The 15,957-nt window shown below is 46.8% G+C and overlaps 1 protein-coding gene across 1 annotated transcript in view; it reads right to left on the minus strand.

The window, feature by feature from the left end:
- The window catches only part of LOC131211675 (hemicentin-2), a 104,751-nt gene that overhangs the window by 22,273 nt on the left and 66,521 nt on the right, over positions 1-15,957 (minus strand). The window contains exon 5 of the mRNA XM_058205253.1: positions 3,911-4,045. Within this exon, the coding sequence (XP_058061236.1) occupies positions 3,911-4,045 (135 nt within the window). The remainder of the gene's footprint in view (positions 1-3,910; positions 4,046-15,957) is intronic.

Genomic DNA, 15,957 nt, shown 5'->3' on the forward strand with positions numbered 1-15,957 from the left:
CGTTTAGAGTTGACCAATAAAAGGAGCACCGAAACTCGCGTCGCAGGCCAGGATAAACTAAACAGGATTTATACCAAGGCGAACGAATGACTGAGAGTAAAGGAAGAAACAGCATGGGATGGGCAAAGGCAGAAGGGATCCAGTTTCGGGGAAAACGGAAATACCCGGCGCTCGTTTGCGATCCGACACCATCGCCGCGAACGTTTGGAAATGCCACCGCTGCGTTGGCCACACAAGACATGGGTTTTATTCCCGGTGCCAACGTTGTTGGCGCAAGTCAGAAACATAGTACTAGTTGGCACATGTCAAGCCACATTCTCGTCCGTTTGCATGTGACGCAATTCACAATGCGCTGGAGGCTGAAAAAGCAGAGAATTTTTTGCATTTCTTCAACTCGCGAACGCGACGCTGGGACGGATATTAATTTTTATAGTTTTATAGAGAAGGGTGAGCCTTGGGTGTGCCATCGTTTCGGTTTGACCTGCCACAGTTAGACCGGCAGCTCGGCCGTAAATTGTTTAACAAAACACCGGTAGAAGCAGCGTATGCTTCAATGAAGACTTTTAATGGCTTTTCACTTTCGCGTCAACCGATTGACACTCTTTTTGACAATCCCCCGGGATTGGCGATATCCTTAACGCCTCATCGCTTCCCGTGACATGCCTCATTTGCTCTAATGAGCCATTCTGAGCTCTGGATTCGAAGCCACTGTTTGTATTTTTGGCCGCATTTCGGGGTTCTTCCAATCAGCAAGACAGTCAGCAGAATGGTGCACGTGGGCTTTTTGGCGTGATTATGGCCAACGTTTAACGGTTGGTGCTGCTGATGTCCTGCTGTGTAACTGACGGCAAAGCATAGGTCAGGCTGATTGAGAGGGAAATTCGGAAGGTGGGGGGAAACGTAGCACACAGACAAACAGACGGGGGTCCAACATCTTCCGGGTTCGGGCCAAAAAAGCCGGACACCGGAAATCGCCGGTCCGGACCGAAGCTGGACGATACGATAAGCCTAATTTGGTGGGCGATAAATTTTGATCGGAAATGGGTGTTGCGCGTTATTTTATCCTATTTCAGTGCGTCTCTCCGTGCGTGTTCGGTATGCTTTTGGTTCGTTCCGAAGGCTCAACGTAGGACCACGGAGGATGGCTTATTACACGCTTGTTTTGGCACCGGTTTTCCAACAGATTGGCTTACATGCTTCATTACAGTATGGGCGTTCGGAGTGGATCTGGACTTTGGTCGGAAGCCACAGACACCAAGCGCATCGGATCGAAGGATTAGCAAGCGACAAACGGGAGCCTGACAGCTAGCGAAAAACTAATAAATAAAAGCGGCGTAAAATTGATTTTCTGTGAACAGAAGGGCAGGACGACGGTATGATCCGTTTCGGGATCGGTGATCGATGATCCGGATGAGATTTTCATGGCCAGTGAATGGAGTACTTTTTAACACTATCAGGACGACAGCTTTTACGCTGGTTGGTTGTAAATTTTGAACATTCGTTATCGAAGTCTTGCTTAACGAGATTATAATTTTTTGCAGTGCAATTGAAAGAACATCAACTCCATAAGTCCTATACTAGCTCACGTTCGAAACTAGGCTTCTGACATGCATTTCTTCTGCAGTATTATATGCATTTCCTTACATTTTGCCTAACGTAAAAAGGTTATCCTGCATTTTGATTTCCTAACAGCATGGCGAGCATCAAATCAAATATCAACCATAATGTATGCATTTTAAATGAGATTACAAGCTGACTACATTTTTTCAAGCATTATATCTAACGAACTTCAAGCAGAGTCCCGCTCTGGTTTAACAATTTCAGTGGACATTGTGCAAAGCAATTACGGTGTCCCTTCGAAATGGATCGCTCGTAATGGTTACGTATATTGATTTTTGATGCTCAATATCACCAGATTAGTTTAATCTTCCACCTCGTAATGTCTTCGAAGTTATCGACCCGGGAGTTGCCCGGGATGAAGGATGATTGAAAAATGGGATGTTTGACTTTGTTGGATCAAACAGTGAAATATGAATTTCTTCATTACCGACAGGGACGACGGCCCTTAGGACGGCGTTTGCCCTTTTGTTTTATGGCAAACGCCACAAGAAACGGAAAGAAAATCCATATTTCATCCTGCGAACGATAAGGCGGCCAAGGTACGTCGAACCCCTTTTCACGGCCCGGTGCGCACCAAGAAACACCCATAGAACGGTTGAGAAAAAAAAAATACGAAAAAATATCCCACTGCAATCGAAACTCATTTTATGAACTCGCTGGACTGGTAATAAATATCCCAACACATCCTGCGAGCTCCTTCGAAGTCCTCGCAGCGTCCGTCCGCCCGCGATTCGGACTACTTTTCGAACGCCATTGTCGTTCGGAGGATCTTTCGACCATCAATTATCGCTTTTATCACTCAATTCACTGCACAGCGGACCGGAAGTGGACTATTTCGAAGGATTTCGCTTTTCAGGACACCGGTTCCGTTGTATTTTTCGTTCGGCCACCGCTCATCTACTTCTTCTGCTCGGTCACCGGAAGCGGAGCATCATTCCGGTGCCGGTCGGTGGAACGCTGAGCCGGGGGGGGGGGATAATCTATCGCGCAGGAAAGACACAAATGGACAGCGAGTTGAACACCATTCGGCTGAGCCATTTTGTTTTCCGTGCTTTGTGAGAAAGGTTCGGTCTCTTTGTTCGTACATTTGTTCGGATCGGTTTTCCGCCAATCCGCGGAACACGCTTAAGAACTGGCCGTTTTGTGCGAGTTATTAAGTTTGTCCCCCGTCGTCAACGTCGAGTGCCATTTCCGGTCGGAAGTGCCGCCATCCGGAACCCGGCCGGACCGCGTTGGCCGTGGGACGAAAGTATTGAGCAAATCTGCTTTGCTGTGATGGAGAGAATCGTAGAGAGCTACTCAAACGGAGTTCTTGATTTCGTCCATCCCACAAACGGGAGAGCCAATTTTGGAAAGTTTACTGTTTAAATTTCGCAGTACGAGAAAGTGAAGCATTTTCACAACACCCGGGTAAAATATTTTCCATTTTTGCGGAGCGTAAAGCACGCCCGTTGGTTACTGTTTTCTACTTCGAACGTACTAGTCATAATCCTGCCCCGAAATGAGTTCCGGTGGAGTCTGTTGCAACCATCCCGGGTGATTTATGCTAAGCCTACCGATCCGGTAGGTGCTCGGCGTGCAGTTTGTTACCGGGAAGCGAGCGAAAGTCTAAACGTACCTCGAAACAGCATTGCTGCATCGTGCGGTTACCATTCCACAGCGGCTCACAGGACGCGGGCAGCCTTTACGGGCCAGGGGGATTACAAGGCCCAGTAGCTGCTGCGATGAACAACATACCAAAACGGCACCGAAAAATGTCGGACCGGGCAAGTACTTGGACGTGTCCCGAGAGGAATTTAAGTCACTTTCTCTCCGGAAAACGGCCCGGTTCCTCTTCCGCTGCTAGACTTCCGTTCGCACGATAATCTTATTAAAATAGTTTAACAAGACAAAAAAAGGACGAAAAATGGGCCAGACAATGTAACAAAACCGGCCGGATAGATGGTACGTTGTGGGTAGCTTAGAGCCGATTGCGGACCGCTTGAGAGTGTTGAGGGACGAAAATTGAGCCATGGACCGTTTCTCATCGAGATAGATAAAGTAACAAACAGATTTGAAGGCTTGTTCTTCCTTCTTTGTAGTAAAGATACAGCATTTTTACTACCTGCAGTACAAACAGTGAATCTGTAGAGAGATTTTTTTCTCGGTAACGAAGCCGAAACTGGCTTCAGAATTTAGGCTTCCGTCTGTGGGCGATGTTTTGTTTTTCGATGACGGACAAGAGTTTGTAGAATAAAATTTACACAAAACCTCGCACACATACACACACACACACAAGTGGACAGCTTACCTTCTCAATTATGCAAACTAAGTTGATGGTTGATCCCATGTCCACGTGCAGCTCGCCGGATCCGAGAATGAACGCTTCCGGAACGACCACCTGCAGGTTCACGAAGTGCGAAATGATGCCGGTCGGTGTCGAAACCTATGACGGACGAAAGGTCAAAATATGGTAAAATATGGAATGTTACTTGCCGTAAATATGTGAATATGGAATGCTTAAAGTTTTACAGCTTGTTGTGCAGATGTTCAAACAATTCATTTTTCACAAACGTTTCTGAATGTTACATGTTTATTTTTAGCTGATTAGCTAGTCGTTATGCATTTGGTTGTTGGTTCATTTGTTGTTTAAAATGAACGATACGAAATACTAGGAACCAAAAATAATAGAAATCAAAAACAGACAATGCAATGTTAACCCCATTGTGAAAACGGAAAATTATGTTTTCGGATACAGTAACAATGCTATTTTGTTGAGCTGCTTTCCGGAGATGAGGAGCTACCGATATATATTGGCATCGTTTTGAAAGTGGATTGCTGACCAATTCAATCATTGTTTAATTGAACAAAAAAATAGCTTTGCATTCGATATTGAAAAGTTGGATGTTAGTAACGCTTTCCCAGAAGTTTGAAAAATTAGATCGTTGATTCGAATTTCGCCTAACTTTAAAGTGTGGCTATGCTTGAATCTCAACTTTAATAGTTTCCATTCAAAATTATCCAATGTTATTCGCACAAAAATACTTGACACAAAACAAAAACATGGGCACGGTTTTAAGCCTGCCACTCCGACGGAACGGCATCACCCCGAGACTAGGTCGCTGATTGAATAATTTCTCAATCTTCTTTCTCGTTCCAGAGCAAGAACACCGTTCTTGGTTGCAAGCGACCTGAAACAACTCCGCCGCTGGGTAATGCAATTCGGCAAGTGTCAGGGCGATAGTGCTTCGGGACGGAGTAATCTATGTGCCCCGATCGTGGAACAAGCAGCAGCAGGAAGTAGCTGCTCACCGGACCGTGCTTGTCTGCAGTGCACAACAATAACAAATTTGTGTTCCATTTTACAGCAGCCCTCGGGGGCCAGGAACAGATCCCTGTCAGGCTTCCGTACAACCCGGTGAACGATGGAGCTCCAAAGGAAGACGTTGCAGTTCACCAGAGGAATACAGAGAGCGTTAGAGTGAGAGGTAGAGAAAGCGAGCGTGCGAGCGAGGGAGAGAAAGATTTAAGTTGTAATGCCATCCTGGATGAGAGGTGACGTCGGTGAACATTTCCTTATTTTCACTTGCACCTGTAAGCTGCACGGGGGAAACGGAGTCGAAAAGGAGCGTAAGCAGGCAGAAGAAAGCATCCGAAAAACCCTATTACTCGGCCATGTTGAAAGATAGCTTTCGCCGGGGATCATGCATATTCCGTACTGCAGTGCAATGCATCAGCAACGAGAGAGAGAGAGAGAGAGAGAACGGGCCGTAGCATAATTTATGTGCGAACGTGATTGAAATACGATGGGCGTAATACTACGCTGCCCGGCCGGAAGGTTGTCGGAGCATCGAGCACCGTCGGGACGCCCCGTTTAATAGACGAGCCATTTTGTGGTGAAGATGTTTTGCCGTCGTGGGATTTCCTCGAAGCATACCGAAGACGGCGGAGTGCCGTGACCCCGGCGCAGCAGTAAGCCTACTGTGCCTTTCTTCGGTCATTGTTTATGATATGATCTCTCGAGGACTTATGAACTACTAATGAAGTCGACCGATCCCGTCATTGCATCGAACGCTGCACCGCCGGTGGTGGCCGGTGGTGAGCATACGGCTTCCGTGGTCCGGTCCTTGCGTTTTCGAATAAGTAATAATACTAAGTGATTCCAGGAACTACAAATCGAGCGCCGGATTATGATTTATGAATCGTATCGTAACCAGGCAGAGACCAGCTTCTGTGGTGTAGTACTTATGGCTCTTGAGACGAGCCGGACCATTGACTCTCGGGTGACTTCTTCGAAGAGCACCGGTTGGTATTTAGTTGGGCATATCAGGGCATTAGTCGGGGGGAGCTCTCGGACCGATGAAATGAGAAATTTACATAAACTGCGACACATGCTGGAAGCCTAACCGGGAAATGAGTTCATCCCGGTCCGTTGTTTGAAACGAAAGCCAATCATCCACTTCTGGGCAGGGGCAAAGGTCGAGCAGAGCATCGATCACCTCCACATCGGTGATCCGGCAGGATTACATGGGGTTTGAGGATTTTATAATAAAGTGTCGTTCAGAGGCTAGTTGTATGAGTTATTGGTATTGACTTTTCCAATTTATGATTGAGCGATGCTTTGCACGGTTAGAAAAGGCAAGCAACCAAGTCCAAGCCAAGTCCGGCAGCACCTGAAAATGACAATTGGCACACCAGTCATTAAGACAGTGCCTCGTAACCTTAAGTGTCACAAGATTACATTTGTTTTCTTCAACATGTTTTGACAGAAGAACAATGTTGAACAAGGGAAAATAGTGTCCCCTCCGTTTGGTTGGCATCATTGTCTGTTTCTTTCGTAAATAAAGTAAACAGACCATACGTCGGGAAAAACGGACTGACCGTTGTATTGATGCCCCAAACAATGGTGTTTTCCGCATAACTTTTGTGCGGGGCACTTCCTTTGTCGCTGTCGGTCGCTGCCGGCTGCTTCCATTGTTTTTGATGACCTCCATTCACGGGGTGGTTAGATTGTGCAATTTACTATAACCTTTATGAAAATGGCTTTCCTCCGTTTTCCCTTCCAACCGGCGAAGGTTGCGTGAGTCCGACTCGAATGTTCCCATGATTGATTCGGCCATCAACAACATCAACATGCTACACTGTCCGTAAACGGTGGCGTTCGCGCTAAGGAAGCCCTCGAGACACGCGTGTGGCTCTCGGGCAGCGCTTGAAGGTACTGCCCCAGATTGATTGGACACTGGGGCCGAGCCCGAGGGGAACGTTTCCCCAACACGGTCTGGGTGCATCCTCTGGGAGCCAAAAAAAAAAAACGCGACGCGGAACGAAAATTGTGCATCCGCTTGATGCTGGCACAACAATGTCAGCTTTGTCCGTGCTTCATTATGTGGTATGCTGCTGTTGCTGCTGCTGCTGCTGCTGCTGCTGCTGCTGCTGCTGCCATCCTCCCATTCCGGTCGATGGTCTCTCTCGCACAATAGACTCGGCCTCGTTCCCGGCCGCTGCGCGTATCGCCAGCAGTCCCAGCCAGCAGGCAGCGTGCCTTTGCCGCGCTGGTCGTCGATTTGTTCGCATAATGAAAAGCTCGAGCTCGAAACCACATTGACTGCAGGAACATCGACCGCCGTCGACGTCGTTGTTGGGGATTTTCGCCGATAGAACAATGGCCGTTCCTGGCACGGATCGCAATCGCGGTGCGCAAGGACCCGGAACACAATCGTTTGGCGCAGTTTTCCCGACGCTTTTCCGGGGGCGCCCCATTTCCCTCCGCGGAACGGAAGAGACCCGGAGGAGCTTGTTTTGCAGTAGGTTGCGTTGGCATTTTTGTTTTGTATTTTATCCACCGCGCCTTCCGCGCAACCGTTTTTGCAGCCAAAGGACGCCGTCGAGGGATGCAGGTCCTTCTTCGCTTGAGGACCGCTTTGAAGGGGAAATGCACACAAGCACACGGCCGTAAGGGGAAAAATCAACAGCACCGTTCGCGTTGATGATGATGACGATGGCCTTCCGGGAGTGCGGGTGGCAACAATAATATGTGCAGTAGCGCCACCAACACCAGTGCACCGTGGCGTACGGAGCCGTTTACCACGCTGCTCTGGCCGTTCGCGCTGGGCCGAGTGCTGGGTGTTTTGCAAGTTTCAAATGCAACGGCATGTTTTCCGCCCACAAAATTCCTCAGATTCGCTACCGGGAAGCGGGTTTCTTTTTATTAGGTCAATTAAAAAGTATTGCCACGGGTTTGGAACAGGCGTCTGTTGGTATTTCGGTCATGATATTATTTATTTGTCTTATTTCATCGTTCATCGTATTATTATTTATTACTAGCATCACCGCAACAATTGCTAAAGAAAGTTTCGAGTAGTTTTAAGGATGTAAACAAGCCATGGAATTATGTTGGTGATGGCGGCATTTGCTGACACCCTTAATTGTTACTTAATGATCGAACCTGCTGGTAATGGTGCTAGTAATTAACTGAATTCAGTCTCATTTTCGATAGTTTTTTTTACATGGGGCGCATATCCAATGGTTGCAGAAATATGAATAAGAATAAATAAGTTGTACACAAAAAAACCAACTGAGATCCTGAACGAAATTTGAAAGAAAAATGAAAAAGAATGAAATGAGCTCGTCGTAACTTTCGGGTCGCCCTAATTCGTTACGCTCTCAGAGCAGGGTGCTTAGAAGAGCTGAAGCAGTGGCGCTATTTTGCATTTTCTTTCACCACCACTGCAGTCAACTTAGTCAAACTCACCGCCAAATGGGTGTCGGTGTGACTGGGGCCGTTTTCTTAAACAGAGAACGCACACCGCACACCACAAAGACTCCGCGACCAGGGATTTTCTTTTATGCTTTTCGCCCCTTTTTGAACCAAAAAATAACTCTCTACATCGCCTGTGACTGATGCTGCGGTCGCCTGTTACTAAAGTACCGCCCTGGGAATGACCCCCTCCTCTGCCCCGTCACTGCAAGCCGCTTCTTCTTATCATCAACCCTGCAGCACCAAAGCAAAGTGTCCTTCGCCCCACGTTCGTGGATGGCTCGGGGCGATACTATCGGGCCGGTTGTAACGAGCAGGAAAAAAAATTATGCTACTCCGAAGCTCGGGTGCACGAGCGGGGAAATTATGCAGCACATGATAAGCGGTGGCTGCATGCAAGCGGCACTTACTTTGGTCCGTGGCATGGAATAATTATGCTCGTGGTGCGCGATTACACTCGCAGGGCGTGCGCACGGCCGCAAGAACGACTGATATCCTTGATTTATCTGCCTTTCTTTCCGGTCTCGTGCTCTTTGGAACGTTTCTGGAATAACTGCACTGGCTTTGTGTTGCATGGTCCAAATGGTCGGTTGGCCGTGATTCCAGCGGCCACTAGTCCTTGAACTTGGGAAATCTTTTCACCACACTTTTCACCTAAAATACCAGTGACACAAAACTTTACCAGGTTCCGAAAAAACGCACTTCCGGTAGATTGCACTCTGTGCTGGCCGAGAAGTTAGGTTGCATATTTTCAAGCTCGCCCCACAAATCCACAGCATAAAGAAGTGCATTCAACGCATCCTCTCGAGTCGCAGAGCTGGGGTCTCGTTTATGGTACGTACCCAAGGGTGACTCGGTGCGACAAAGCTGCACCGAGAAATATTGTCATTATGATGGGTAGGATCCGGCGAGGAGTCAGTAAATCCCCGGCGTTCCGGATGCCACGGGTGTGATTCGAGGGAAAAGCCGCCAGTCATCGTAGGCATCGGCGACATACGTCTCCGCGGACTAGAACGGCGGGACACTCTTTCGTCCCGTCCCGTCGGACCAATCTTCGTTGCCCTAAGGAAAGGCTCCATTTCAGCCAAGACGACGTCAATCCTGGGAACGTGATAGATGTGATGGCAGCGAGGCCGCGCGCGCAGGCTGGCAGGCTGTGTGTGATGTGATTGCTTTGTGGGTGGCAAGCAAAAATGGGAAGCAATCGGCCACCGCATCGGCCCCTTTCGCATTACGCTTGCCGTACCGCCTTAGGACCCAGAAAAATGACAATCTTCCGTATGGAGCCCTGCCCGCGCCACGGAAATGGAACTGTCGGCGGATCGACCGCGTCCTGGTTGGTGTGTTGGTTGGATTGTTTGCCCGGTGACTGCTTCTTCGTACGTTTCCGAGTAACTATTTACCATTCCATTATTACGAACGATACCGACGCCACGATTCGTCGCCGTCGCCATCGATCGGCGGTGGCGCTCGGAGTTTTTATCGCTCGTGATTTATTTGATATTATTTATGAACCAGTGGCAACATTTATGGCAACATTTGTCTAACGAGTTTGACACAGCTCAGCACAGTGATTTTTATGTTTTGCACGAGTGACCACAAAGGTGGAAGGTGTGATCTTGTAGAAATTTGCATCTCGACAGTTTCGGGGACTTTCAATGCCAATAATTTGGAAGCTCATCACTCCTTTTACCAATTGCATATGAAGGCTCTTCAAAGTCATTCAAATTAAAAATTTGACGTCAACAAGCCAAAAACGATTCAACACATAATAAACGAAAGTGAGGCGTTAAAAATACAATAAGGGTATAATCTTAAAATATCTTAATAAAAGCAATATCTATCATAAAAAATAAACATGCGAGCAACAAATCCAAATTAATCAAGAAATAATTCATGCCCAATAAATCAAGAAAAATTTAACGTGAAGTATTTTAACAGGAGTCAGTGTGTAGAAAAGTGTGAAAAATATAGAAAAAACGAGTGCCATTTTAAAAAAGAGTTAAAATCACAAATTTTGTGGTCATTTGAAACAAGTGTACAAACTTTAGTATAATTGCATCCGTTCTGATGTGCATAACAATTAGTTTCTATTACTTAAATCAATTCCCCTCCAAAAACCGCTAACTCGTTCTCATTCATATCACATATCCCAATTTTCACCATCACAAACTCCGATTTCTCCAACCAGCGGTGTGAAGTTTTTTATCAGCCAACCCTCTTACGTTCGGTTGATGGAAACGCTATTTCGCAAAATGTAAGATGCCCTTGGGGACACTGATAAAAAAAACATTCAAAACGAAACGGTTGTCCCTCTTGAACCATTGTCAAAAAATCCCTTATCCGGTGCGGATCTGTCACTCTGGTGAAGTTTTTCTCTCTCGCTCTCTCTCTCTCGTTTTTCTCTTTCTGGTTTTCTGTGGCATCAACCCTCATGTTGTAAAAAATGGCCACTTCCGTCTCAGCACAAGACCATACTTTATCTCATTAAAAATGCGAATCCTTCTGATGCGTTTTTGCACCTTGCCGGTCGGATGCCGTTGCTGAATGTGGGCGGACGGGAGCTGAAAACTTGCCACAAGATAGTCACGGTGACTTATTTCTGTTGGCGGACAAAAACCGAGATTCTCCGTTTTTCCACTTGCACATAGCAGAGCACAGCACGGCACAGCATTACCGCAGGGCACTCTGCCGATAGACGTTGTCGATCGTCACGATCGCGGAAGCCAGCGGCGGAAAAAGGTTTACGCGGAAGTTGCCGAAGGTGCGATAATTGTCACCCCTTTGGCATTTCACGGTCCCGTGGTTTCCGGTTCCACGTTGCTGTTGTTTTTTCCTAATGGATGTGATTAATTTTGCCGTGGCGTAGCAAGTGCTCTGCAAGTGCGAAAATATGCACTAAAAATAAAAATTGAAAACATTCCGTGCGGGTAACAGTGGGACCCGCCCATCAAGGACACCCGCCCACTTCACGGGGCCGACGAATGGTACCGGATTTTCTTTCAATTCTACCGCAAGCCTCACTCACAACCCTTAATGGGCGATTGAAAATGCCATTAGATGGATTTAATGAACTAAATTTGGGAGAAAGTACCCCCGGCCGAAAGTACGTCAGCCGGGGTGCGATGGTGAATGGGATCGGCTTCTTGCTGGCCTGGTGGCCTCTCGTCACTCATTCCTTAACGCTACACTTTTCCGCTTAGCACACACTCTCACGGTGGACTTTGGACTGCTTTCCGAGCCCCGGTCGGAGTGTCTCTTTTCCGCTCGGAGTGGCCCTGGGCTGCCGGGTTCCCGGAGGCTCATCACGGACCCAAATTGGATCCGTACGGGTGATGAAAAATCCACCACCATTACGGGCACGGAGTGGCCCGTTTTTCGGAGGCGGTCCCGCCGAAAACGGAAGCGAAAGCAGAAGCCCATGATTTCCGTCATCCCGGTGATCCCGGTGATTCCGGTGACGACGACACAGGCAACGGCAGCGGGCTCCCTGGAGCCCACCGCACGGAAGTGCCCCAACCGAACGGCATAGTTTGGCTGATAAGTTATTTGGTTCACTTTTTATGAGGTTATTAACGTGATATATGGTCGGCTGGCTGCAAAGCGGTAGTTTTCGGTACATCGCAGGCGGAACAATTTTTCGCACACGGCTCGTGTATCGTTCGACCCGGGGTTTGCTCTTCCGCTCCGGCGGTGTGGGCCAACTACCACCGTGAACTATGTGGCCGTGAGCATCCACGTGGGCATCGTCGAAGCGTTGATGTGGTGTGCAATTTTTATGACGCACCGTATGTGTATGTGTGTAGTAATCCGAGCCGTCATGAATTTTAATCACATTGCCACCGGCTGAAGGTGTTGGCAGAACGTTGGCTTTTGAGTGTTTTCCCGTTGTGCGGGCAGGGCCATTGCGCCGGGGAGGCATCTCTAACCAAATCACGAAGAAAATTTCACCGGACGATGAAAAGGAAATTTCGGTGGAAAATCCAGCAGCGCCGTAACATTGGTGGAGAAACTCGATGTGATCTTCCAAATGTTTAGAATATCACGTTGATCGATGGTGACCTTTCAGATAAGAGCTCTAGAATTAACGTAATAGAAAAGTTGTAGGCTGAAAACTCCTTAGTCGCTTATAGATTTAAAAGAATTTGCTTGAGTCGAGGCATTTCGATCGAAGAAAAGCTTAAGCCAAACTTGCGCTCTCAAAACAATAGCTTTCAGCTTTACTAACTTTTGACAGTTAGTTGGACAGCGTGGCATTACAGTTTTTAAGAGGTGAAACTTCTGAATTTCTTTCAAATCAGTGTATTGCTTTAAAATCTGAAAGTACTAATGCTGAAAGAAAGAAGTTACGAATTAGCTTTCAGCTCAGTTCAACGAATCTTTGAGCTGTTTAAAACAAAAACGGTTATTAAACTGAACGGCACGTCCAACTTAGCCAACGTTTCATCTACTGGTACCCGTGTAAATTATAAGCCTTTCGGCCAAATTTGGAACAGAATTACATCGAACGTGAACACGATACGGTACAGCTTCAGTCAATGATGAACACGGCTCAATGCGAATCAGCACAAAAGGCTTCAGGTAATGTGTAAACAATATCGGGCCCAAATATTGACAAGCATTGATCCGCATCCAAGGATTCCGGCCATATAATGAACTCGTTCCGACAGGCTCATAATCATAATTTGATGTTTGTGGCTTACGAAGTTTGTGGCTTAATAAACAATCCAGCAGCACGGCTGGGCAGCACACAATCCGCACCCTTCCGCGGTGTCGTTTGATCTTTGCGTTTGGTAATCGTCTTAATTTACATTCGACTTCCGATTCCGGCCGGCAACCCACGGCGCGATTTCGCTACGGTTTACGGCTACGGGTTTTTCGGTTTCAGCGAAGCGCACTTCCGCCAATATCTTCCAGATCATTTGACCTTTCGCGTAGCAGCGAAGGCTCATTCACCAACTCACGGGGCTCACCGAACCGAACAAAGCATCACTGGTGGGGCTTCGACTGTGAGGCCGAACAATTTCACCACAAAACTGTGGTTATTAATTCTGTTCGATCGTTCGTTTCACGAAAATATTTGACAGCGAAATCGGTTTATCGATGCCCCGTGTCCACGGAGCCGACGAAAAGGGAAAACATTACAACCCGTGGTTGTGTGTCCATCCGTGATCGCCGCTGAATTTAGCCCCGAGAGCTGAGAGCGTGGCAAGGGCCACAACGTTAAAACCCACATTTATCATCATCCACTTATCGGTGGAGTGGCCAATAAATTTTCCACGTTGACGTCGGAAAACGAAATAATATAAATGCAAACAAGACGAAAAAACACAGGTTAAAGGGTAATTCGGAAAGCCACGCATTGTGGGGCACATGGTTCCGGCCGGAAAAGTAGGTCATAAAAACTGGATGGTACGCCGTGGTTCTGAGGTTCGAGTTTCGTTAACTTCAAGGCGAACGAAAGGGCTTATTGGCACATTTTAAGATATTTCCATAATAATTCTCACATTTTTTTGAACCAATTATGTGGCTTTGATTATTCTTCGGCTTTTTGAAACAAATAAAGATAAAAATCTAATAAGAATGAAATAAAGTTCATCATATGAACATTTGAGTAATATATGAAAATATGTGCGGATATGGATATGTGGAATCGACTTTTCAAAATGTTCAATGTTAGTTTAAGATTCTGATGGCAACGAAATAATAACGAAGATGCTAATATATTTGACAAAAGCGTGTCAGGAACCACCTAAACAATTAAGATTCGGGTTCTTCATAATCAAGCTGGTGGGTGTGCAATTCGACACAAATAGAGATCAGTGTAAAAGTAACATCTCAACTACAAATCCTCCTCTATTCGCTAGCAATATTCAACAGAAAACTTCGAAAGAAAAGAAATCCCTTCTTTGCATGTCAACCGACGTAGTCCACAAACGAATGCTATTGACGATCGATATGCTTAGAAAGCTTCCTTATTCTGGACAAAGGAGTAAAGACCTAACTAAAATTAAGAGGAGTTAAACTTTTATCCTATCAGCGTACCAAGCCCTAGATCCTGTTCTTAGAAAGTAGTTTATGATTTATTAAAACAGTAATAGTAGATTAGTTGTTTCCAACTGTTGCTGGAGAGCAATTAACGTTGACTGCATTCACGAATTGACGTGAAATCGGCACTAATCATCCGAGCTTCGAGGAAGAGTTGAGCACGAGAGTCGAGATTATCGTGCCAACAATCGCCGGCTGCCACCCGAACGGTAGTGCTTTCATGCTCCAGATAAATGCCACCGAGGTTTGGTTCATTATCGGGTAAATCTTTGATTTATCCTTCTCTGAACGAGGTACGCAACAGTATAAAAACATGTATTCAACGAAGAAAGAGTGAGTTTCTGGCGGCCGCCGGGCCACAATGACCACATCAACCACCACAGGGCTACGTTTATGGCCTTCGACGCGATGTGATCGACGACCAGAGCGATGGCGGGGGGCCTGGGACCCTTGAGAACACGCTACGGAGCCCGCTAAGCATAAGCCGACGGAGAAGGAAACTACTTCGAAGCCATTACACGAGCGCCGTGAAGGTCGTAGTGCGTGAATTCGAGCTGGCGCGAATGTCGTAAATTCTCTCACGAGATTTATTCCGGCAACGTGTTGAGTGGCATTAATTACATCAGCGTGACACTGCTCCGTTGGTCTCCGAGGAGTTTCACTGGCCCACGGAACCGGTTGCGTACGAAGGCACTAAACTTTACACCCCAAGGGCAGTGTCTACACAGGGCTTTCGAGCTGGAGGTGAGCCTATTTTTCACGACCTCGTTACCGATGTAAATGGGCCTTTCGGGAGCAAATTTTCAATATTTCCCAAAAGCCCGCCGACCGAACCAACGCCGTTCGGCGATGGGTTGAAATTGAGGTCGCTTGCCTGCCTTCCGTGCCGTGTCCTTCAAGCCTTTAGCAAGGGTGGCAAGGTTCGGCAACTGAAATGGCCGCTGCGGCGTTTGAAATGACAGTCGTAAACAAAAAAGCGCAAAAAAGCGATGGCAGGCAAAACAGGGGGTTAAGGATTGGCATAATTTGGGCCGCTTTATGGTGCCCGACCTGCCCAGACCCCAGCCAACCAACCAACCGGTCTCGCACGGACGGTAGTGAAGACAGTGCCAATATGGTTTTAATTAGTTTGTTTATTTGCGGAACGTGTGAAAATTTTGGTGCATTTTTCATTTTTAGCAGATTGCGGGCCGTTTGATGTACTACTCGGCAGATTTCGTCGTGTGCCGCTGGGTGGCAACCGCTGAGGTCTATTTTACTATAACATAAAACAGTGAGATTGCTGGTAATGAATTGCTCACTACGGTAAATTGTGGCAACAAAGCTTCCAACTTGAATGTTGTGAATGATTTGGACCGTTTTGTCGAGTGCCGTTGAAAAGCAGTTAAGATCCTAGAACTTCTTTAGTTCGAAAATCCAAAGTAATCCAAACGAATTAGGTATTTAAAAGCTCAATGAATCAACCGCTTTAGTTAACATCCTATTGAAGTCTACGCAAAAACTTCAAATCTAAGACAAATCTACATCCGACCAATTCCATTACTAAGTCAATT

The sequence above is a fragment of the Anopheles bellator genome, chromosome 1, assembly GCF_943735745.2.
Source record: "Anopheles bellator chromosome 1, idAnoBellAS_SP24_06.2, whole genome shotgun sequence".
Classification (NCBI taxonomy): domain Eukaryota; kingdom Metazoa; phylum Arthropoda; class Insecta; order Diptera; family Culicidae; genus Anopheles; species Anopheles bellator.